This window comes from Rhinolophus hipposideros, assembly GCF_964194185.1.
Source record: "Rhinolophus hipposideros genome assembly, contig: HAP1_SCAFFOLD_68, whole genome shotgun sequence".
Classification (NCBI taxonomy): Eukaryota; Metazoa; Chordata; class Mammalia; order Chiroptera; family Rhinolophidae; genus Rhinolophus; species Rhinolophus hipposideros.
The window spans coordinates 351972-377771 of record NW_027669421.1 but is presented as its reverse complement, the minus strand read 5'-3'; the positions used below and the strand labels follow the sequence as shown (position 1 = coordinate 377771).

The 25800-nt window shown below is 37.4% G+C and overlaps 1 protein-coding gene across 1 annotated transcript in view; it reads right to left on the bottom strand.

Moving 5' to 3' along the window:
* LOC308495595 (ankyrin repeat domain-containing protein 26-like) overlaps positions 1 to 25800 on the bottom strand; it is a gene marked incomplete at both ends in the record, with an annotated part of 135943 nt that overhangs the window by 36053 nt on the left and 74090 nt on the right. Inside the window, 2 exons of the mRNA XM_081080564.1 lie at positions 14 to 943; positions 2356 to 2493. Coding sequence (XP_080936690.1) covers positions 14 to 943; positions 2356 to 2493 — 1068 coding nt within the window. The remainder of the gene's footprint in view (positions 1 to 13; positions 944 to 2355; positions 2494 to 25800) is intronic.

Below are 25800 nucleotides of genomic sequence, written 5' to 3'. Positions count from 1 at the left end.
TCTGGATACTTACCTCTCTTTCTGATTTATCGTTTTCATACTGGCACATTCTTCCTTTCAAGTGATTCAATTTGCTGACTAACTCCTTAGGGCTCTCTTTCACCACTGGATCTTGTTTTTCACATTCAGCTTGACGCACTGTTCTAAGCCCCTGAAGCTGCTCTTCAATATTCATTCCTGACTTTTCATTATTGTCACTTTTGTGGAATGCATCATCCAGTTGCCTTCGAAGAAGCATGTTTCCACTCTGTAGGTCAGATCTTTCCTCCTTTAGGGATTCCAGCTTTCCAGTATACGGGTTCAATTTTTCTGGTTCCCTTTGATTCATGTGTTCAATTTCCTCCTCTTGACACTGAGTTTGGTTTAGGTCTTTCAGTACAGGTTCAGAAACCAATGTCCTTTCTCTGACATCATATCTTGCGTGAGGGAGCTCAGTGTCTAAGCTATTGGATTTACTTCCAGCTTTAGGAAGTTGCTGAGAATGAATCTCACTGTTTTCTTTTAGGTTACACATAGCAAACCCGATGTTGTCCACGAAATGCAAGCATTTATCTCTTAATTCCTGGAAAGAATTTTGTAGGGGTCTTAATTGCTTACTAAACTCATGATGATGGTCGGATTCCGCTTCTGTTTTCAATCTTTCTTTGCTTTGTCTTTCATTCTCCAGTTGAGAGTTCAGCATTGTATTCTCAGCTGTTGGGACATTAAGCTGTCTGTTATATTCAAATACTGTTTCTGTTAGCGTTTCGTCATTCTGTTTTATTGTCTTTTGAAGACGGTCCTTCTTTTCTTTTACATTTGCAGTGTCCTCAAAGTATTTTTTTTCCATTTCCTGCTTCTGAGTTATGAGTGTGTCCCTTTGTAGTCTTAGTATGGCGATTTCATCCTGCAACACGTGATTTTCATGCAACATGTCTTTTGCTTTTTCGTAACTCTCAGAATCCTAAGTAAAACAAAGGAGACTTGTAGCTAGCACTCAATGAAATGACATATCATGATATCCTCTGAAATTAAAGAAGAACCTAAGTGTTTATATAATGAAAAGGTTGCAGTACGTGGATATCCCACTGTAAAAATACAATGCTGAATCCAAACCTCCAACTTTATACGAGCATAAATTCCCCAAAGTTAAAAAAAATAATAATATAAGATGCTGAATCCATGAAAGTGAAAAAGAGAATTTTAAAATCATCAGAGAATTTTAAGAGTCTCAGAACTGGAAAGGCAGCAAACCCAGAAGGCATCAAATAGAAGATTAAGAAGTCTGACTACATTTTAAAATAGAGGTCACCGTGTGAATATACACCTATCCCACAGTAAGAGTATTCACTCTGCATACATTTGGACTGATTACATTTCCTAGAATTTTTTTTCCCAAGAATACTCAAAAGATATTCTACTTTTCTAATATTTTCAGAGTCAGTTGTAAGATGAAATCTACTAATCACTGATAAATCTAGGCATTACGCTAAGCACTTCTTTATACATCAATGAACTCTTCGTTATCACAATTTCAAATAGAATGATTACAAAGATGAGCAAGTTCAGGATTTTTTCCCAGGACTTTGGACTCTACAATAGGGTGCTTGCTGCTCTTCTAGTGTAAATATATAAATTCAAAAGAAGCCTTAGATTTCAAAAAAAAACTCAGGGTAAATAGGCTAAAAATTATAGAGCTCTTCTTAGAAAATAGAAAATTATTGTTAGAAAATATTTGCTGCTGCTTAAGTGTTGTTTCCTTTTCATAATGTTTAAAGGAGAAATAAATGAGAAATAGGGGAAAACACACTGACTTCTTTGAATAAAACACTCACCAATAAATTATCACTAAGTATGCATCATGGCATACAATTTTCTTCAAAAGTTCCTAGCACTGAAATAGGACTCTACTTGGAACAAATTGTTCCTTTTCTCAAAAGTAGGAGAATGAGATCTAAAAGATGGTCTCTGCACTGGCTATACTTCTACTCCTTACAATCAGCGGAAGTGAAAACTGACCTCTCTACTAATACAGCAAGGGGATGAAATCACTGCCTCAAATTGAAACTTCTGTTATTAGTAACAATAGTTTTGAGATTGTAGAAAGCTCATCGATCCCTGTAAAAAGTATTGAAAACCTCCCCTTTAGATGACACATTGGGAACGTCACTACTTGACTGTTGGACATAAAAGGATTTCAATCAAGAATATCATTTATTGCAATGGACCAAAAATGTCACTCTCCCTAAAATACACACACACACACACACACACACACACACACACTTTTAAAATCCTCTACAATTCCCATATGTACAACATTGGTTTTTAAAATATGTACATACACACATATTTGAAAATGACTAAACAAAATACCTCAGAATTCATTTTCTTAAGATTTATTTCTGTCTCCTTTTGTTGTTGAAGGCAATTGGTCAGAACTGTGTCATGTAATATTTTGTTGTCCTGTTCTCGGGAAAGTGGCCTCTGAGTGTTGTTTTCCTCTTGTACAACCTAGAGAATCGAATATGAACAAAGAAAAATTAGAATATAACTAAAATTTAACTGTTAAAAATCTTAATCTACGTTTACTTACTCCCAAATTATCGGACTTTAATTAGAAAGTGAAAAATAACTTGCCTTAGTCTAAATTAGAAGAAAAACATGAATCCGCAAAACTAATTTTGTCACTGTTTGAACTAAACAATTGGTTATATGTTAAATCCACCCAAAAAATGAAACAGTAGATGATTTTTAATGTCACAGAGGCTTTCTCATTTAAAATAGTTCACCTCACCATGTCTTAAATAGTGAGCCCCTACAGTGAATTTAAGAATATCTTTTAAAGATTAATAACTGGAGAATAGGCAAACTTTAATTAGAAGCCCACATCATTAACATCAATCAGTAAGAGAAGTAAATTCCTAAATATTAATTCACATTATACACTATGAGTGTTACACATTGTGTTATACATTGATATAATTATCTGTTGCATCCAATTCTAACTTATTCAATACCCACTAGTAAGAGCAGACAAAAAATTAAATCATATTTACTGATTTCCTACACTGAAAGGAAAGATATTAGAAAGTTACTGTTTGTGTCCTAACAACCAAAGGTCCCATCCTGAGAAGATGTGATTATCTTAAAAAGCAGTTGAGTTGAGTGCATGACCCCATTCTCTCCCTGAATGTAGACGCAGAGTCCATTACACAGAGGTCACAAGGAAGAATCCATCTCTAACCTTGGCCTTAGTGACCAGCCATACGGAACTGCACATTTTGAACCCCTGAAAATCATGACTCCTTTCACGTGAGCCTGAATCAGTGGCCATCATTTTTACATGGTTCATAATTTCAACTGTCTCATCATGTGATTCAGTATTTGATGTTACTTTCTTTTTTATTTAAGGGAGTTATAAAAATTAAAGGAGCAAACAACATTCAGGACTTTATTATTATTTTTTTTTGCCTCAATCCAAAGATAAAGTTGAGCTATGAATATCTATAGATTCTAACAACATTTTAAGTTTTGTAACTAGTTCAAATGTTATAAATATCATTCAGTTATGACCTTTTGACTCTAAAAGGCTAGCATGGAAGGTAATTTCAATTGGACTCTATTATATTATTAAAGCACAGAAAACCATATTATACTAGAAATTTAAAATTAAATTTCACATACATGTGTGTAGTTCTTTTCGTTTCCATCAAGCCTCGCTTGTCCTTCCTCTGATGTCATTCCTAGGTGTTGTCCTGCTGACAAATCTATGTATTAGTTAAAACGAACTACTTAGAACAATTAGATAAAAGCTATAATCTTTATAAATACAGAAAATAACATCTTATCAACTGAGACTTCAAATTAAGCGTCATCTTTTCCTGAATATTTACTTTACTTAAGAAATACTTCTAATTAGCTAACACTTCTAATTAGCTAACAAACCATTTGGGAAATATGAGATGTCACAAAGTGAAAGGCATACAAACATGTCAAAAATTCATCCACAAATTCATTCAATGAACATCGATAGAAAAACAATCAGAAAAAAACCCTACAATTTAGAAATGCAGTACAAACACATCGAGTTGCACTATATACTCTGTTCTCTACCTCGTAATATACCTTTTGAACAACACCCTAAGATTCAACTGCAATGTCATTCATTGTTTCCAGAATGACTTACTTCTGATGCATTTATCAGTGTACACCCTTCCTTATATCTGAAATGTTTTCCTCTACTATTCTGAAAATTTCTTTTCACCTTTGAGGATTCAGCACTGGGGTTTAAGGAAGAAGACAGAGAAGAGGAGACAGACTGCGGACACAGCTGAGATTCCCATCACTGCTGGGAAAGTCAATTCTAAAATATATAAAGCCATAGAAAATCCAAGAAATATTTGATTGTTGGTTTCGGAAGGTGCTTTTTCATTTACAATACATACAGTTTTAACTGATACTTTTGAATTCAGAATATAAAACTAAAGCTAAGAAACTATGTTTTGTTTCACTAGGCAACCTTTAGATCTTTATGAAGTTTTCCCATCTGGTCCTAATGTTCTAAGTATAATTCTGCTGCCCACTCCCCAGAGTATGCTAAATACTAGTCTAAAGGAAATCACGCTTTCACCTCATTATCTTTCTTATTTCCATATGTTATTGTGGTTCAGGAAGAATGCCAATGTCTTGCTAAAAGTCATTCTGTTTGGCTGTTAAGTTCCATAAACAGAGTAAACATGAAGTAGATTTTGCCACAAAATGACTATTGGAAAGTCAGAACTACGATCAACCTACATAGAGGTGGGCTAGAGTTGAACACTTTCTGTTTCTTTATTTCCTTCTTTGCTTTCTCTGTTTTCTGGTAGCTGTGATTCACTCAAGTCATGGAGCCTATAATTACATAACAGAAACACACCTACAATCTGAGTCTCTAGTTTATCTATTACGGTCATCTGTCCAAACTCTGTGGATGCTGACAGAGTTTTGCTCATGGAGTGTGATGCAAATGGCCTTTTATCACCAACTTTCCAATCCCTGCATCTTTGACCAGTTTCATGATTGGAGGTCAAAGAAGTAGAATCCAATCTGAATTCTGGGATTAAGTTTTCATTTATCAGGATGTAAAAATAACACAAAGTTGACTATCTTGTAAAACTTCCTTTTTCAGAGAAGCAGTCACACGTCCTCTTTTCCCCCAAACACACTATTCCTTCAGAATACATTTTATTTTAGGTGTCCTACACTTGCCATTTACATAGGTAAGTTTAATTAACTATTGTCACGCAGCAATTTCTATTACATAATGTGTTTCCAATTAAATATTTCCTTCTTAATAGTTAAGATGGTACAGGGTATGCTTTTTTTTGTTACTGTCAAAAGTTATGTGTAACCACTTAAGTTTAAATATGCATGACAAACATGGGTTTACAAAAACTTTTAATGAATCGTACTACTTCAAATAAGAAACTATTTATTATAAGAAAATGGTCTTTTCTAAATGCTCCAATATCTTCAGAATTCGTTTTTAAACCTTAGATAAATAGATATTCATATGACAAATTACAGTCCTGGGCGACCTTATTGTTTCCAAGGAAAAATGGGATCAAACTGGGTCCCCATGAGCTCCAAAGAGTACAGGGCACCATGAGACAGAAAACAAATACATAACAAAACATTTTCCTTTTGCTTTTTAAACACAATCTCAGCTTAAATCTATGAGACAAGTGAAAGAAAACCACAACAACTGTAGAAGTGAAGCTTTAAAGCCTCTTTTATCACTTCACATCCAGGAAGCCCGTACATCATTTAAAACGGTGGTTTCCAATGTCATGTGAGAATCCGTGAAGTCCCAAGGTCTGTCAGTCGAGGGGCCCGAAAAGGTCAAAGCTATTTTCACAGAAAGACTGAATGTCATTTGCCATTTTCACTCTCATTCTCTTCTAAGTGTACAGTAGAGTTTTCCACAGCCGTGATATCACAGCTCTGATGGTGACATCATAGCTCTATGGTTACTGGGTCGTAGCTCCAATGGCTCACGCAATGCATGACTGTGTGTGCTCGTATTTTAAATTGTTCAGTTTTTATTTCTAATATTGTAACTTTCTATGGAGACTACCGACTTAAAAATATTCTTTGGAATTCTCAATAATTTTTAATAGCATAAAAGCATCCCAAGGCACAAAAGCTTCAGAATGCCTTTTTTCAAAGATTGTGTCTACCAAATATTCATTATCATTAATTACTTCTCCCATTTTTAATAATCGAAGACACCATAGGCGCACGTACACACATAGCCAGTGTCTGCTCAGCAGAACATCTGGTTGGCTTAAGACCATCAGTGTCACAACACTAAGAGGAAGTAAAGTTAAAACACAAATGACATGGTAGCAACTGAGGCTTACTTGGGTAAACGTCAAAATTCAAATGACCATTTGAAACGCTGGAAGTATCTTCCAGTTTGATTATTAACCTCTGAGAACCCCTATTAAGTACAGGGGTTCCAAACTGGGACATTTAGGATATCGAAACAAGAGGAGAAACATTTTAGTGAAGTCACCCTTTTAAAATCTTGTTTTCTTATTCCTGTCGATGTCTTTTTTCTCAAACATCGATACCAACAATGACATCACGTTGTTTATGTGAAATACTTCAATTAAATTTGTAACAAAGGAAAGTAAGTCTGAATAGAAGACTGTGAGCACGTCAAATGTCCTTGCGTACTCCTTCCCAAAATTAAATTGGTATTACACAGTGTACCTGGTCTGAAGGGTTGCACATCGTCCATTCCTACAGCTCTGTTAGGAACAGGATCTTCCACTTCAATGCTCGGCTGAAGGGGTTAGGAAACAAGATGATTAGTAATTAATGGACACTTCACACCATCTCTAGTTAATAATTCAGGATGAAAATGTTAAAGTTATCACCTCCAAGAAAAGGATTTTTTGAAAAATATGTGTTTAAGCATATATTAGGTTCGTGCAAACGTAATTGCAGATTTGCAATTTTTTTTAACCTTTTAAACCTCAATTACTTTCACAACAACCTAATACTTAGATAAGTGTACTTGATATAACTGTTAAATATTTCTAATGACAGATTTGTTTTTTAGTGTTAAAACAAGATACTTGCTTGACATGGTAAGAACCCTTGGTGTATGTCCAGTTGAGTTTAGACAGAACATTTTAGAACCTACTTCATCTATGTCAACAAGAGCTAGGAAAAACCGAACTCTTATTGGACAAAAAATTTGATAGAAAAGCATGATTGAACCAAGTGGCAAAGAGATAAGAAAAACTATTCATTAAATTGTGTTTCAATAAATGATAGGAAAAATGTTATATATAGTTATGCAACTATTCAAAAAAGTATAATAATTTCTAATCAGGGAAAAATAAGAACATTTATTTATTATAGTCATCTGAAATGTACCAGACACTTACTATGCACATTTTATTTCTTTTCCACCCAAAACAACAAATATGAAAACAGTTTGATGATGGTTACCCCACTTCCTGCTTGGTGGCCATTCCAAGACATTAGAATGAAATGATGAACAGATGTGATCCATTGTTGTCTCTGCCCAGCAGGTTTTGCTCCTAGATCTTCACATGACTGGCTCCTTCTCATGCTTCACTTGGCCGTTTTTGTCACCCTCAGAAAGATCTTTCCTGACCACCGAAACTGCACTCCCACTCCTATTCCAACTACAACCGTGCCCCCCCCATGACAATATTCTCTAACCCAGCATTCTCCATTCTCTTTAAATGACCCAGATATAGTGACTTACAATGGACTGTTCATTTGTTTTTCTGCTCCTACAGCTACAGCTGAACCCCTGAACTTCCCCATTCAGTGTCTAACTGCCCAGCACAAAGCTGGTATCTAACTAGAAATTTACTCAAGGTGAAACACTGAGCTCGCACCAACAGAGCCTCAAGTACCGAAACACTACACATCTACAGGGTATCGCCTATCACAGTCTCCTGAAGTTTAGCATCCCCCAGATTAGAAATCCACATGCCCCTTCTAACTTTTCCACTCTATTCTTGACACTACTGCCATTTGATTGTCCTTCAGGTTTACAGAAAGTGTCCTCACCATTTAGTAAGTCACTACGGCCCACTGTGATCATTGATTTTATATTTCTATAGCTCCCTTTACACTTCGCAAAGTGTTTTCACATTTGTTACCACATTAGTTCATTCCACATACTGAAAGGTAGGCATAAGTACCATTACGACAAATGAGGTCACTGACATCCGACAGGTTAAAAAGAAGTTTCCCCAAGATCCCACAGCTAGTAAGTGACCGATCCAGGATTCTAGTGTGTTCTTATCGTCAAACACAGTGCCTACACCAGTAGGCTGCAGTTGCCTATATCAGAGGATCACACCTTTCTTATATCTTTCAACAGCTGTCATCTCACATTGGCTCATCATTACATTGTACTTCTAGTACTACGAGTACGGTCGCCATCAAGTTACTCAATGCTTGCTATTTTAACTGAACACGACAGTTGTTACATATTAAAGCAGCACTCAGCCAAATTGTTGTTAGTGTAATCCAACATATTATTAGTATTCACCAGGCTTTTCCTACTGTAGAAAATGTCCTTGCGGACCTATTTGACAATACAAATATAATGATACTTTGATATCCCAGACATTATGTTTCCTAGTTCCAAGTTACAAACAAACCCTACTATCCAAATTCTTTCTGAATTTCATTAGGATATTTACACATCCACAAAAACCACAAAGTCATGCATTTGGGCATAGTTTGAACTGGAATAACTTTAATTTTTAGGTAAAGTTAACTTCACAACCCAAACCGATTCCTTATGACTTGGAAGCCTACGTGTTTTATACTATTCCCAAGATTCTGTAGCTATTGAGTTACCCAGCCAGGATTCCATTCTGTTCTTTCCTCAAACACAGTGTCTAGACCAGTAGGCTGCAGTTGCCTGTATCAGAAGATCACACCTTTCTTATCTCTTTCCACAGCTGTCACCTCGCATCAGCTCATCATTACTTTGTACTTCTATTACTACAAGTATGGTTGCCATCAAGACACTCAATGCATGCTATTTTAACTGAACAAGACAGTTGTCCTGTATTAAAACAGCGCTCAGCTGATTACTGTTAGTATAATCCTACGTATTATTACTATTCACTATGGTCTTTTTTCATTGGAACGGTTTCTTGCAGATCTATTCGACATTACAAATATAATAATACTTTGATGTCCCAGGCATTATCTTTTCAAGTTCCAAATTATTAAAAAATAAACACCCTACAATCCAAAATCTTTCTTTCTGACTCATTAGGACATTTGCACATCTACAAAAACCACAGAGTCATGCATTTGGGCATAGGTTGACCGGGAATAATTCTTTAGCTTTTAGGTGAACTTAACTTCACAACCCAAACTGATTCCTTATGACTTGGAAGCCTTAGTGTTTTATGCTATTCCACACTGACTTTCTTAAGTGACACTTGCAAGTTAGCAGAATTGTACTACGCTGTCTTATTATATTACGCACATAGCTAGTTTATTCATTATAGGATAAACCATAAAAAATGATTTGTATGAGGAAATGCAGAGGCGAGAAAGTAAAGTCAAAGCATACCTTTTTCATTTTAACATCACTCAATGGTGATATTTAAAATAGTAATGATAATAATAATAGTGTAAGACAGTACCTCAGAATCCCAAGGTGATTCTTCATCTTCATCTTGTCCTAATCCTAATGATGACTTTATAACTATAAAATGTAGTCACAGGTACATTAATGTGAACATATATTACTATGCATTTTAAGTACACATTCAGTCGTGCTTATTTCCATAAAAGTAATAGCAGAAAAGAATTCAGGGGAACGAAGCATTTGCAAGAAGAAGCAGTTGTTAGTAGTGGGGATACTTTTGCCCAAAAGATAGGAAAAAATGCTTAAAAGAAATGAATATCACATTTGGATCGACACATGTTAGATTTCTTTATAGCAGAGCTTAAGCTAGAAAGAATTCATAGATAGTCACTAAATTACCACTTATATTATTCTGGTGTGCTCCATCAACACAAGTCAAATTACCATTGTTTGCTTGGTCTTGTGGAGCACTTTCAATAATATCCACATGATTTTCTCTTTTTCGAATGGCTGGCTTGGTTGCTTCTTTCTATTAAAAAAAGAAAGAAAAAAGAAAAGAAAAACCCAACTTCAGAAAACATCCTATTCATTTACTCATTGACTCACTCACTCAGTCCATCCGTAGGTAAGACAAGAAAACTTTACTGTAGCCGTCATAGGCACAGACCCAGGGGAAGCTGGAAATAGAAATGAAACATTTTGTCCTACATTCTAGTAGGAGTATAATACATGAAAAATAACAACAGAAAAGTACCGCTCTCCACTTCGACACCTGACGTGAATAAAGTATAGTAAGGGCACAAAAGAGACGACAATCCGTTGTATAAGGGAAGCTCAGCAGATACTGCAAAGATAGGGCTGCATCTTGAAAGTTATACAAGGTGCTGAGGGAAGGCATGAAGGGGATTCCAGAAGGGCAGCAGGAGCAAAAGCTGGAGGTGTGAAACAACATATTGTAAGTGAGGGCAGCAAAGGAATGAGGTAAGCCTGGAACTCTGAGAAAGGGATGGAGAGACAACTGCAGAATCAGAACCAAATCAAAGAAGGCACATGTTATGCTAGCAGATGAATTCTACCCTCACGTAATGGGGAGTCACTCCGGAAGCAGAGGTGTTGCATCATCACAATTCTAGTTTACAACAGCCACTCGGGCTGCAATTTATGATATTGAGGACTTCCGTTTCTTTCTAGGATCCTATCCATCAGCCTGTCTTGTGTCACAGCATAGCCTCTCCCCGGTGCCTCCAAACCCACAAAGGCAGCTGCCAACAATAGGTCACTTTGTAGCTTCCCCTAGGTGGCTCCTGGTTGGGCACAAACAGCAGCTGACTTGGGCCTGCCCCACAGCCCCTCCCAAGAGGCCCCAAATCCAACACACCTGGGGATCAGTTTCAGCAACACCAGAACATCACCAAAATAGCTCCATAATGACACGCCCAATCCATGGACTGAGCAGACACGGGAGCCCTGCTACAGCCGATCTCACTCTGTGGGGTCAGCCCACACACAGGGGTTCATCTACTGTAGTCACAGCCAGTCGTCCTGAGGGTCAATTCCACACCCAGATGTGCCAACAGCAATAAGGCTCAAGTACAACAGGAGGGCACACACCACCCACACGAGCTTCTGGAGCACCCGGCTCAGGTGACCGGGGAGACTGTACCACTGGGCCCCACACGACACCTGGTATGTAAGGCAATACTGTCAAGACGAGGAGAATTAGCAGATCTACAGAATACAGAGAAACAAACACAGAGAGGCAGTGAAAAAAGGAGAGAAAGAAACATTTCTCTAATGAAAGAACAGGATAAAACTCTAGAAAAAGAGGTAAACCAAACGGAGACAAGCAATATACCAGATACAGAGTTCAAAATACTGATTATAGGGATGCTAGATGAAATTAGGGGAAGAATAGACAAAGTAAGTAAAACTTCAACGGAGAGACAGCAAACATAAAAAGGACACAGAAATCGTTTAAAAAAAGTCTGAAATGAAAAATACAATATCTGAAATGAATAATTTATAGATGGAATCAGCACCACATTTGGTGAAGCAGAGGTTCAATAGTGATTTGGTAGACAAGGTAGCACAAACACCCAATCAGAACAGAGAAAAAATGAATATAAAAATATAAATAAAACAGAAAGTGCTTTAAGGGATGTCTGAGACAATATCAGGTGTAACAACATACGTAAGGCTATCTAAAGGAGAAGAGAGAGAGAGAGCAGGAATTGAAAACCTATTGGAATACACAATGATGGAAACCTTTCCTAACCTGGAGAAGGAGATAGACACACAAGCGTAGGAAACACAAAGAGTTCCAAACAAAATGAACCCAAACAGGTCCACACCAAAACATATCATAATTAAAATTCCAAAGGGTTAGGACATGGAGAGAATATTAAAACCATCAAGAGAAAAGTAGTTAGTCACGTACAATGGAGATCTCATAAGACTGTCAGGTGATCTCTCAAGAGAAAATTTGCAGGTCAGAAGAGATTGGCAAGAAATATTGAAAGTGATGAAAAGCAATAATCTACAACCAAGATTACTATTACTGCATCCGGCCAGGCTCTCATTTCGAATCAAAGGAGAGGTAAAGACTTGCCAGAGAAAAAGATGATGGCATCAGCACCAACAAACCAGTATCAAGAAATGTGAAACGAGGACTTGAAAAAAGAAGTAGAAGTAGAAAGAGGAAGAGGAGGAGGAGGAGGAAGAGGAGGAGGAGGAGGAGGAGGAGGAGGAGGAGGAGGAGGAGGAGGAGAAATATGAATAATAAAATGGCAATAATTACATACGTATAAAAATTACTTTAAATGTAAATAGGTTAAATGTTTCAGTCAAGACATAAGGTGGCAGAATGGATAGGACTACAAGAGCCATATATATGACATCAAACTCAAAAATTTTTGCACAGTAATAGAAACCATCAACAAAATGAAAACACAACCAGATGAATGGGAGAAGATATCCAAAACACATAAGGAACTCATAAAACGTAACACCAAAAGACAATGCAATTACAAAATGAGAAGAGTACTTGAATAGACTTTTCTCCAAAGAGGTCACACAGATAGCCAAGAGACATACGAAAACACGCTCAGTGCCACTAATCATCAGAGCGATGCAAATTAAAAGCACAATGAGCTACCACCTCACACCTGTCAGAATGGCCGTCATCAATAAATCAACAAACAACCAATGTTGATGAGGATGTGAAGGGAAGCCCCGTGCACTGTTGGTGGGACTGCAAATCTGACCAGACACAATGGAAAACAATATGGAAGCTCCTCAAAAATTTGAAAATAGAACTACCAGGTGGCATAGCAATCCCACTTCTGGGTTTTTCTCCGCAGAAATCCCAAACACTGATTTGAAACATGTATGCATCTGTATGGTTCTATTTACATTAGTTACAATACTCCAGATAAAGAAATAACTGAAGTATCCATCGTAGTGGATAAAGAAGAAGTGGTACATATACACAACAACATACTACTTGGCTGTAAACAAAGAACAAAATCTTACCATTTGCGACAATGTGCGTGGACCTAGAGGGTATTATTCGAAGTGAAAAAAGTCAGATAGAGAAAGGCAAACACCACATGATTTCACCTATTGGTGATATGTAAAAAAAAATAAATGAACATAGAAAAAAGAAACAAACTCATAGGTGCAGAGAACTAACTGATCGTTGCTCAGAGGGAAGAGTATCGGGGAACAAACTGAAAAGGTTAAAGGGTTAAGAAGTACAAATTGGCAGTTATAAAATAGTCATGTAGATGTCAAGTACAGCACAAAGATATAGTAAATAACACTGTAATAACTAAGTATGGTGTCAGGTATACCACACTAATCAGGGTACCACTTTACACATTATAGAAATGCCTAACTACTATGCTGTACACCTGAGGCTGACATCATTGAATGTCAACTATAACAGAAATGAAAAATTTTACATTTAAACTAAAAACTTTCTGAAATTTGATATTTTATTATGTAGTTTTTAAGAATCTCTGCTTTTCACCAGAGTAAAGAAAGGATCCTGTCTTTTGCAGACACGGCTCCTTTCTTTACTTTGGTCAATGCATCATGGTCAATGGGCATAAAATCTCACGGACATGTTTTTATAGGGAGCAGCTAAGAGCATCATCAGCTTTGGAGCCAAGTGGATTTTGCATCAAACCCTCAAACTTTTCCCTGGCTACTGCAAGACATGCTGCCTAGATTGCCTTGGACTCCATTTCCTTATCTCTGAACATGAGGATTCCCTTCCTTGACAAAGCTATTCTGAGGATTAAATCAGATCATGCTTGTTACAGAATAGGTACAGAACAAGTGTTGATTTGACTATGGAGTATTTCAGCATATCAGTTAAATGAAAATCTGTGTCGCTCTTGCTTATACGGGCACAGGGGCCCACGCATCAAAAACCATGTAATCAAACACGCCATTAAAACACTAAACTTGAAAAAAAAAAAAGAATCTCTGCTTTTCAAATTGGTTATTATTTTATACAAAACATATACTCTTCAATTAGATAAAGACATTTAAAATATTCACAATGCAATGATTTAGAACATAGTGGAATCCCTTTGTAATATGGGTTTTGAGATAGACAACATGAATTCTAAACTTTCAAAACTTCTACTATTATTTTAAGTCTAAATGATGAACCTGGTATACCGGAAAGTAATATAAAATAATATGGAATGTCCACGGGATGTAAGTGAAAAAATAATGGAGAAAACACTCCCTCCTAACAAGTATACCATACCAACATACATAGCGTAAAAAAATAAAACTATATGTCATATGCTATATAGTTTTAAAACTGAAAGGTATCAGGAAGAATTCATGACTGTTACAATGAGTACCTGATCCATTAAAGATTCCATTTAGGCACGAGTATGATAAAAGTCAGGCTGGTATAACGTAAAAATCACATTAAGAATCCTTACCTTTAACCAAATTGCATATCTCCGTCACTGTGGGAAAACTCCCTATAGAATTTTACTATCACAATACATTTCCCAGACCCTTCTTTTCTCAGCTCCCAACTTCGATACTTACTAAAGTTAAAAGAACAACAACAAAACAACGAAGCATCAAATGGTCATATGTTATAAAATGGTTCATGCTGACCAATTTTCCATAACAAACATAAAACAATGATAGGTGGAGCACTACTAAATTTTACAACTCGGCGCTACACAAAACTAAATTAAGAGCACAACAGTTAATTTCACACAGGAGCCTTTTACCTTGGTACCAACATCGAAGAGTCCATCATCTGACGTAGACCATGAATCATCACTGCCAGGTTTCCAGGAAAGACTTCCGGGGAAAGATACACAACAGACACAAGTGAGTTCATTTCTTTACAAAGGCAGCAACAACAACAACAAAAGGAGTACAATTCAGCTATCTGCATATGAAATGAAGTTTCTTGATACGATTAAAATTTAGATGATGTTCTAGAAAAGCTATCAGTTATCTATTGCTGCCTCCACCACTCCCAACTCGTGCAATATTTAATGAAGATACACTCTAAGTTTCCATAACAAAAAACGACAGCAAACATGTTGGCAACACCTGAGAGTACCTTGTTTTCACCAAAGTCCTGAAGGCTGAATTGAAAACGCAATTAATAGCTGACAATAGGAACCTGAACTGGGACAAAAGCAATGACCTAAATCAAGGTAGAACGATACACTGAGCCTTCTCCACGGTCTGTCCCTGGTTCAAAGATTAATCTGTGTGGGTCAAAAACGGCAGTCTTGCTTCTTTAACATAGAAAGCAGTTACTAAACTTATCCCATTCCTTGTTTTCACTCAAAAACACTACAGTGAGGTCCCTGAAATGCATGAAATGTTTGCAACTTACATGTACAAAAGTCAAAGAACAAATATGTACGTTGTTAGCCTCCCCACTCCCAGATCACTTGTCCGCAAAGCTTCCTGGCAATCTCCAACCTTGAAAACTTCAGCCTACGAAGGCATAGACTCCTGAAACAAGGTTGGGCTCAAATGACCCACAGTAGGAGTTCTCTATTTCCCTGTTCCTGGAAAACAAGCTAAATGGAGCCTCAGTCATCCACTCCCAACACAGGCACGTTACCACCTACCCAACTCCATTACTGGTTTCACAATCAGTCCTCCCTCTGCCCAACCCTCCATCTCCATGGGAAGGACATCAGCGCGTTGGGCAAAGAGGTAGAGGTGACAAGACACCTGCCGTGGTGTCTTGTGCTGATCTATGTAGTTCAGCAATCTCCAGTGCCTTTGGACTCAAGGGGACCCCCTCTGTAATTTCGGGTGCAGGTGGATGATACCACATTCCTACTTGCTATAAAGAGAATGTTTCCAGAGGCTCAAAGGTTTAATATGTTTTCATACAAACCTTAAATTTTGCTGGTTCCTCCAATTCAACAAACAAAACAGCAGCAACCTGTTCAGGCAGGACGCCCTTGAGCCCCTTATTTTAATCTGCTTTTTTAGACAACTACCAACATCCTGTGTCCTTTCTTCCTGTAATTTCTCTTTACCTTGTCATACCCTCCCATTCTGATCTCTTTTCCCTCATCTGATCTCTATCTAATCTCTGCTCTAAGAGCCTTATTCCTATCCCAACCTGTGTTGTTCCTCTTGAAACGTGGATTCCGCTGCTAATTCCATTCTTAGCCTCTTCCATTGCATTCACTAGAGCTTTCCATAATTAAAACACTCACCCAAAGGATGATAAAGAAGGAAGTGTACTGGGCTTAGAAACCTATACTAATCTCATTTCATCACTCACTGTACTCAAAGAAGTCACTTCAATCTCTTACAGTTCAAACTCCTCATGTGATCAACCACTTGACCAAAACATTAATGGCAGCATGAAATACTAGGGGGTGTTTTGAATAATTAATTGATAACATTCATTCAACACCTGGAATTCTATGTACTTTTGATTCTGTCAAGAAAAATGGAGAATACTTAGCTGGCAGAAGTGGAAATAAATAACACAACAACAGCAACAAAACTACCCCGAGTAAAGCAGAGAAAAAGGTAAAAAATCAAGAAAAGTCATGGAAGAAGGAAGAAAGACTCTGGAAAAAGAGAAAAAACTTCCTAGAACAAGGTAAAGGTATTAGCCAGAAGGAAAACACAGTCTGAGGAGTCAGTAAGTAGAGAAGTCAATTAGAAATATCCTCTCAATTTGTGCTGAATTAGCACAACAGTCTATACATAGATGATCTTCACTTACAGAACAACAATTCGTCCCAAGAAGGGTACATCGCATTATACCTGAAAACATTTATCTGATTAGGTCTTGCTTATGTACAACCTGTGGTTCTGTGGCCACAGCGAACTGACATCTGCCCTCAACACTGATGGTGAAAACAAGGTTCTCGTGACTGCTGCAATTGTCAAGTACATTAAGACAAAAGCTTGGGCTAACTGGGCTTGATAGGAAACTTCTAAATCAGCATTAAGGCATCACTAAACGGGACTCTCTGAGGCCACCTGACGTGCACCTGAATCTTGAATCCAGACCTGTCCAGGCACTTCTCAGTACAGGCTGAGGGACAAGAGAACGGACTTGGGAAGCCAAGCAGGCTGAAGGTCACATCACGGGTTAGCCACTTGGTAACTATGGAACCAAGTGTCAATTAATCCACCTCCTGGAACCACACTCCTCTAATGAATAAAAACAGCCGAACAGCACAGCTACTTTGCAAATCAACTGTGCCGATGACCTGGGATAACCAATGGTAGGCACATAGTATAGGGTCTAGCCCAGAGCAGAACACTCATTAAAGCTTACTGGCTTCTCTCCGCAGTCTCTTAGTTAACATGCAATTTTAGAAATCCATAAAATCCTACCTGCTTGCAGGGTCGCATTGAGAACACTCATCCACTGTTAAAAGAAAAAAAATTCAAATACATTGTAAATACACAATAGAAAAACACAGAACTTTGAAAGCGTCAGATTCAAGTGATGTAAAAATATTTGTTTGGGAACACCCCTGAAGACTATAGTAGAGTGAATGTTACTGATACAACTGGTGGGCAATTAATACATGAAGAACTTTTACTTCCTCTGCTGTATATCTGTGTGTGTGTGTGTATATATTTATATTTATATATTTATATACATACACATATACACAGATATATATATATATATATATATATATATATACATATATACATATGTACCTATATATGTGTGCATGTATGCATATATACTCCCCAGGGTACGTGAAATACTAGTCTAAATGGATTCACCCTTTCTCCTTATTCCCTTTCTTATTTCCTTATGTTACTCTGATTGAGGAAGAATGCCAATGTCTTGCTAAAACTTATTCCATTTGGCTGTGAGTTGCGTAAACATAAAGCAGATTTTGTACAAAATGACTATAGGAAATTCATAACTACGATCAACCTACACAGAGGTGGGCTAGGGTTGAACTCTTTCTGTTTTTTTTTATTTCCTTCTTTGCTTTCTCTGTTTTCTTGTAGCTGTGATTCACACAATTCATGGAGGGAAGAATTATGTAAGAGGAACACACCTACAACCTGCGTCTTTCGTTTGTCTATTACGGGCATCTGTCCAAACTCTGTGGGTGCTGACAGAGGTCTCATTGAGTGTGTGGCAAATGGCCTTTTATCACCAAATTTCGAATCCCCGGATATTTGACAAGTTCCATGATTGAAAGTCAAAGAAGTAGAATCCCAGCTGGAAAAATCTGAAAATAAAATTTTCGTTTATGAGGAGGTAAAAATAACACAAAGTTGACCATATTGTAAAACTTCCTTCTTCAGAGAAGCAGTCCCACGTCCTCCTTTCTCCCAAACACTCTACTCCTTCAGAGCTCATTTTATTTTAGGTGTCCTATACTTGCCATTCACGTAAGTTAAGTTGAATTAACTATTGTCACTCAGCAATTTCTGTTATATAATGTGGTTCCAATTAAAGCTTTTCTTCTTATTACTTAACATGGTGCTGTGTGTGACATTTTTTGTCATTATCAAAAGTTATGTCTAACCGCTTATCTTAATTTTAAATATGTGTGACAAACATGGATTTAAAAAACTTTCATTGAATGGTACAATTCCAAATAAGAAACTACTTATTACAAGAAAATGGTCTTTTCTAAATGCCCCAATATCTTCAGAATTCATTTTTAAGCCTTAGATAAACAGATATTCACATGACAAATTACAGTCCTGGGCGACCTTATTGTTTACAAAGAAAAATGGGATCAAACGAGGTCCCCATGAGCTCCAAAGAGTACAGGGTACCATGAGACAGAAAATGAATATATAACAAAAGTATTTTCCTTTTGTTTTTTTAAACAATATTCTCAGCTTAAAACTTTTTAAGACAAGTGAAAGAAAAACACAATTGTAGAAGTGAAGCTTTAAAGCCTCTTTTATCACTTCACATCCAGGAAGCCCGTACATCATTTAAAACGGTGGTTTCCAATGTCATGTGAGAATCCGTGAAGTCCCAAGGTCTGTCAGTCGAGGGGCCCGAAAAGGTCAAAGCTATTTTCACAGAAAGACTGAATGTCATTTGCCATTTTCACTCTCATTCTCTTCTAAGTGTACAGTAGAGCTTTCCACAGCCGTGATATCACAGCTCTGATGGTGACATCATAGCTCTATGGTTACTGGGTCGTAGCTCCAATGGCTCACGGAATACATGACAGTGTGTGCTCGTATTTTAAATTGTTCAGTTTTTATTTCTAATATTGTAACTATCTATGGAGACTACCGACTTAAAAATATTCTTTGGAATTCTCAATAATTTTTAATAGCATAAAAGCATCCCAAGGCACAAAAGCTTCAGAATTCCTTTTTTCAAATATTGTGTCTACCAAATATTCATTATCATTAATTACTTCTCCCATTTTTAATAATCGAAGACACCATAGGCGCACGTACACACATAGCCAGTGTCTGCTCAGCAGAACATCTGGTTGGCTTAAGACCATCAGTGTCACAACACTAAGAGGAAGTAAAGTTAAAACACAAATGACATGGTAGCAACTGAGGCTTACTTGGGTAAACGTCAAAATTCAAATGACCATTTGAAACGCTGGAAGTATCTTCCAGTTTGATTATTAACCTCTGAGAACCCCTATTAAGTACAGGGGTTCCAAACTGGGACATTTAGGATATCGAAACAAGAGGAGAAACATTTTAGTGAAGTCACCCTTTTAAAATCTTGTTTTCTTATTCCTGTCGATGTCTTTTTTCTCAAACATCGATACCAACAATGACATCACGTTGTTTATGTGAAATACTTCAATTAAATTTGTAACAAAGGAAAGTAAGTCTGAATAGAAGACTGTGAGCATGTCAAATGTCCTTGCGTACTCCTTCCCAAAATTAAATTGGTATTACACAGTGTACCTGGTCTGAAGGGTTGCACATCGTCCATTCCTACAGCTCTGTTAGGAACAGGATCTTCCACTTCAATGCTCGGCTGAAGGGGTTAGGAAACAAGATGATTAGTAATTAATGGACACTTCACACCATCTCTAGTTAATAATTCAGGATGAAAATGTTAAAGTTATTACCTCTAAGAAAAGGATTTTTTGAAAAATATGTGTTTAAGCATATATTAGGTTCGTGCAAACGTAATTGCATATTTGCAATTTTTTTTAAACTTTTAAACCTCAATTACTTTCACAACAACCTAATACTTTGATAAGTGTACTTGATATAACTGTTAAATATTTCTAATGACAGATTTGTTTTTTAGTGTTAAAACAAGATACTTGCTTGACATGGTAAGAACCCTTGGTGTATGTCCAGTTGAGTTTAGACAGAACATTTTAGAACCTACTTCATCTATGTCAACAAGAGCTAGGAAAAACCGAACTCTTATTTGACAAAAAATTTGATAGAAAAACATGATTGAACCAAGTGGCAAAGAAATAAGAAAAACTTTTCATTAAATTGTGTTTCAATAAATGATAGGAAAAATGTTATATATAGTTATGCAACTTTTCAAAAAAGTATAATAATTTCTAATCAGGGAAAAATAAGAACATTTATTTATTATAGTCATCTGAAATGTACCAGACACTTACTATGCACATTTTATTTCTTTTCCACCCAAAACAACAAATATGAAAACAGTTTGATGATGGTTACCCCACTTCCTGCTTGGTGGCCATTCCAAGACATTAGAATGAAATGATGAACAGATGTGATCCATTGTTGTCTCTGCCCAGCAGGTTTTGCTCCTAGATCTTCACATGACTGGCTCCTTCTCATGCTTCACTTGGCCGTTTTTGTCACCCTCAGAAAGATCTTTCCTGACCACCGAAACTGCACTCCCACTCCTATTCCAACTACAACCATGCCCCCCCCCATGACAATATTCTCTAACCCAGCATTCTCCATTCTCTTTAAATGACCCAGATATAGTGACTTACAATGGACTGTTGTTCACTTGTTTTTCTGCTCCTACAGCTACAGCTGAACCCCTGAACTTCCCTATTCATTGTCTAACTGCCCAGCACAAAGCTGGTATCTAACTAGAAATTTACTCAAGGTGAAACACTGAGCTCGCACCAACAGAGCCTCAAGTACCGAAACACTACACATCTACAGGGTATCGCCTATCACAGTCTCCTGAAGTTTAGCATCCCCCAGATTAGAAATTCACATGCTTCTGACTTTTCCACTCTGTTCTTAACACTACTGCCATTTGATTGTCCTTCAGGTTTACAGAAAGTGTCCTTACCATTTAGTAAGTCACTACGGCCCACTGTGATCATTGATTTTATATTTCTATAGCTCCCTTTACACTTCGCAAAGTGTTTTCACATTTGTTACCACATTAGTTCATTCCACATACTGAAAGGTAGGCATAAGTACCATTACGACAAATGAGGTCACTGACATCCGACAGGTTAAAAAGAAGTTTCCCCAAGATCCCACAGCTAGTAAGTGACCGATCCAGGATTCTAGTGTGTTCTTATCGTCAAACACAGTGCCTACACCAGTAGGCTGCAGTTGCCTATATCAGAGGATCACACCTTTCTTATATCTTTCAACAGCTGTCATCTCACATTGGCTCATCATTACATTGTACTTCTAGTACTACGAGTACGGTCGCCATCAAGTTACTCAATGCTTGCTATTTTAACTGAACACGACAGTTGTTACATATTAAAGCAGCACTCAGCCAAATTGTTGTTAGTGTAATCCAACATATTATTAGTATTCACCAGGCTTTTCCTACTGTAGAAAATGTCCTTGCGGACCTATTTGACAATACAAATATAATGATACTTTGATATCCCAGACATTATGTTTCCTAGTTCCAAGTTACAAACAAACCCTACTATCCAAATTCTTTCTGAATTTCATTAGGATATTTACACATCCACAAAAACCACAAAGTCATGCATTTGGGCATAGTTCGAACTGGAATAACTTTAATTTTTAGGTAAAGTTAACTTCACAACCCAAACCGATTCCTTATGACTTGGAAGCCTACGTGTTTTATACTATTCCCAAGATTCTGTAGCTATTGAGTTACCCATCCAGGATTCCATTCTGTTCTTTCCTCAAACACAGTGTCTAGACCAGTAGGCTGCAGTTGCCTGTATCAGAAGATCACACCTTTCTTATCTCTTTCCACAGCTGTCACCTCGCATCAGCTCATCATTACTTTGTACTTCTATTACTACAAGTATGGTTGCCATCAAGACACTCAATGCATGCTATTTTAACTGAACAAGACAGTTGTCCTGTATTAAAACAGCGCTCAGCTGATTACTGTTAGTATAATCCTACGTATTATTACTATTCACTATGGTCTTTTTTCATTGGAACGGTTTCTTGCAGATCTATTCGACATTACAAATATAATAATACTTTGATGTCCCAGGCATTATCTTTTCAAGTTCCAAATTATTAAAAAAAAACACCCTACAAACCAATTTCTTTCTTTCTGACTCATTAGGACATTTGCACATCTACAAAAACCACAGAGTCATGCATTTGGGCATAGGTTGACCGGGAATAATTCTTTAGCTTTTAGGTGAACTTAACTTCACAACCCAAACTGATTCCTTATGACTTGGAAGCCTTAGTGTTTTATGCTTTTCCACACTGACTTCCTTAAGTGACACTTGCAAGTTAGCAGAATTGTACTACGCTGTCTTATTATATTACGCACATAGCTAGTTTATTCATTATAGGATAAACCATAAAAAATGATTTGTATGAGGAAATGCAGAGGCGAGAAAGAAAAGTCAAAGCATACCTTTTTCATTTTAACATCACTCAATGGTGATATTTAAAATAGTAATGATAATAATAATAGTGTAAGACAGTACCTCAGAATCCCAAGGTGATTCTTCATCTTCATCTTGTCCTAATCCTAATGATGACTTTATAACTATAAAATGTAGTCACAGGTACATTAATGTGAACATATATTACTATGCATTTTAAGTACACATTCAGTCGTGCTTATTTCCATAAAAGTAATAGCAGAAAAGAATTCAGGGGAACGAAGCATTTGCAAGAAGAAGCAGCTGTTAGTAGTGGGGATACTTTTGCCCAAAAGATAGGAAAAAATGCTTAAAAGAAATGAATATCACATTTGGATCGACACATGTTAGATTTCTTTATAGCAGAGCTTAAGCTAGAAAGATTCATAGATAGTCACTAAATTACCACTTATATTATTCTGGTGTGCTCCATCAACACAAGTCAAATTACCATTGTTTGCTTGGTCTTGTGGAGCACTTTCAATAATATCCACACGATTTTCTCTTTTTCGAATTGCTGGCTTGGTTGCTTCTTTCTATTAAAAAAAGAAAGAAAAAAAAGAAAAGAAAAACCCAACTTCAGAAAACATCCTATTCATTTACTCATTGACTCACTCACTCAATCCGTAGTATCAATCCGTAGGTAAGACAAGAAAACTTTACTGTAGCCGTCATAGGCACAGACCCAGGGGAAGCTGGAAATAGAAATGAAACATTTTGTCCTACATTCTAGTAGGAGTAGAGATATTATAATACATGAAAAATAACAACAGAAAAGTACCGCTCTCCACTTCGACACCTGAAGTGAATAAAGTATAGTAAGGGCACAAAAGAGACGACAATCCGTTGTATAAGGGAAGCTCAGCAGATACTGCAAAGATAGGGCTGCATCTTGAAAGTTATACAAGGTGCTGAGGGAAGGCATGAAGGGGATTCCAGAAGGGCAGCAGGAGCAAAAGCCTGAGGTGTGAAACAACATGTTGTAAGTGAGGGCAGCAAAGGAATGAGGTAAGCCTGGAACTCTGAGAATGGGATAGAGACAACTGCAGAATCAGAACCAAATCAAAGAAGGCACATGTCATGCTAGCAGATGAATTCTACCCTCACGTAATGGGGAGTCACTCCGGAAGCAGAGGTGTTGCATCATCACAATTCTAGTTTACAACAGCCACTCGGGCTGCAATTTATGATATTGAGGACTTCCGTTTCTTTCTAGGATCCTATCCATCAGCCTGTCTTGCTTCACAACATAGCCTCTCCCCGGTGCCTCCAAAACCACAAAGGCAGCTGCCAACAATAGGTCACTTTGTAGCTTCCCCTAGGTGGCTCCTGGTTGGACACAAGCAGCAGCTGGCTTGGGCCTGCCCCACAGCCCCTCCCAAGAGGCCCCAAATCCAACACACCTGGGGATCAGTTTCAGCAACACCAGAACATCACCAAAATAGCTCCATAATGACACGCCCAAGCCATGGACTGAGCAGACACCGGAGCCCTGCTACAGCCGATTTCACTCTGTGGGGTCAGCCCACACACAGGGGTTCATCTACTGTAGTCACAGCCAGTCGTCCTGAGGGTCAATTCCACACCCAGATGTGCCAACAGCAATAAGGCTCAAGTACAACAGGAGGGCACACACCACCCACACGAGCTTCTGGAGCACCCGGCTCAGGTGACCGGGGAGACTGTACCACTGGGCCCCACACGACACCTGGTATGTAAGGCAATACTGTCAAGACGAGGAGAATTAGCAGATCTACAGAATACAGGAAAACAAACACAGAGAGGCAGTGAAAAAAGAAGAGAGAAAGAAACATTTCTCTAATGAAAGAACAGGATAAAACTCTAGAAAAAGAGGTAAACCAAAAGGAGACAAGCAATATACCAGATACAGAGTTCAAAATACTGGTTATAGGGATGCTAGATGAAATTAGGGGAAGAATAGACAAAGTAAGTAAAACTTCAACGGAGAGACAGCAAACATAAAAAGGACATAGAAATCGTTTAAAAAAAGTCTGAAATGAAAAATACAATATCTGAAATGAATAATTTATAGATGGAATCAGCACCACATTTGGTGAAGCAGAGGTTCAATAGTGATTTGGTAGACAAGGTAGCACAAACACCCAATCAGAACAGAAAAAAAATGAATATAAATAAAAATAAATAAATAAAACAGAAAGTGCTTTAAGGGATGTCTGGGACAATATCAGGTGTAACAACATCCGTAAGGCTATCTAAAGGAGAAGAGAGAGAGAGAGCAGGAATTGAAAACCTATTGGAATACACAATGATGGAAACCTTTCCTAACCTGGAGAAGGAGATAGACACACAAGCGTAGGAAACACAAAGAGTTCCAAACAAAATGAACCCAAACAGGTCCACACCAAAACATATCATAATTAAAATTCCAAAGGGTTAGGACATGGAGAGAATATTAAAACCATCAAGAGAAAAGTAGTTAGTCACGTACAGTGGAGATCTCATAAGACTGTCAGGTGATCTCTCAAGAGAAAATTTGCAGGTCAGAAGAGATTGGCAAGAAATATTGAAAGTGATGAAAAGCAATAATCTACAACCAAGATTACTATTACTGCATCCGGCCAGGCTCTCATTTCGAATCAAAGGAGAGGTAAAGACTTGCCAGAGAAAAAGATGATTGCATCAGCACCAACAAACCAGTATCAAGAAATGTGAAACGAGGACTTGAAAAAAGAAGTAGAAGTAGAAAGAGGAAGAGGAGGAGGAAGAGGAGGAGGAGGAGGAGGAGGAGGAGAAGAAATATGAATAATAAAATGGCAATAATTACATACGTATAAAAATTACTTTAAATGTAAATAGGTTAAATGTTTCAGTCAAGACATAAGGTGGCAGAATGGA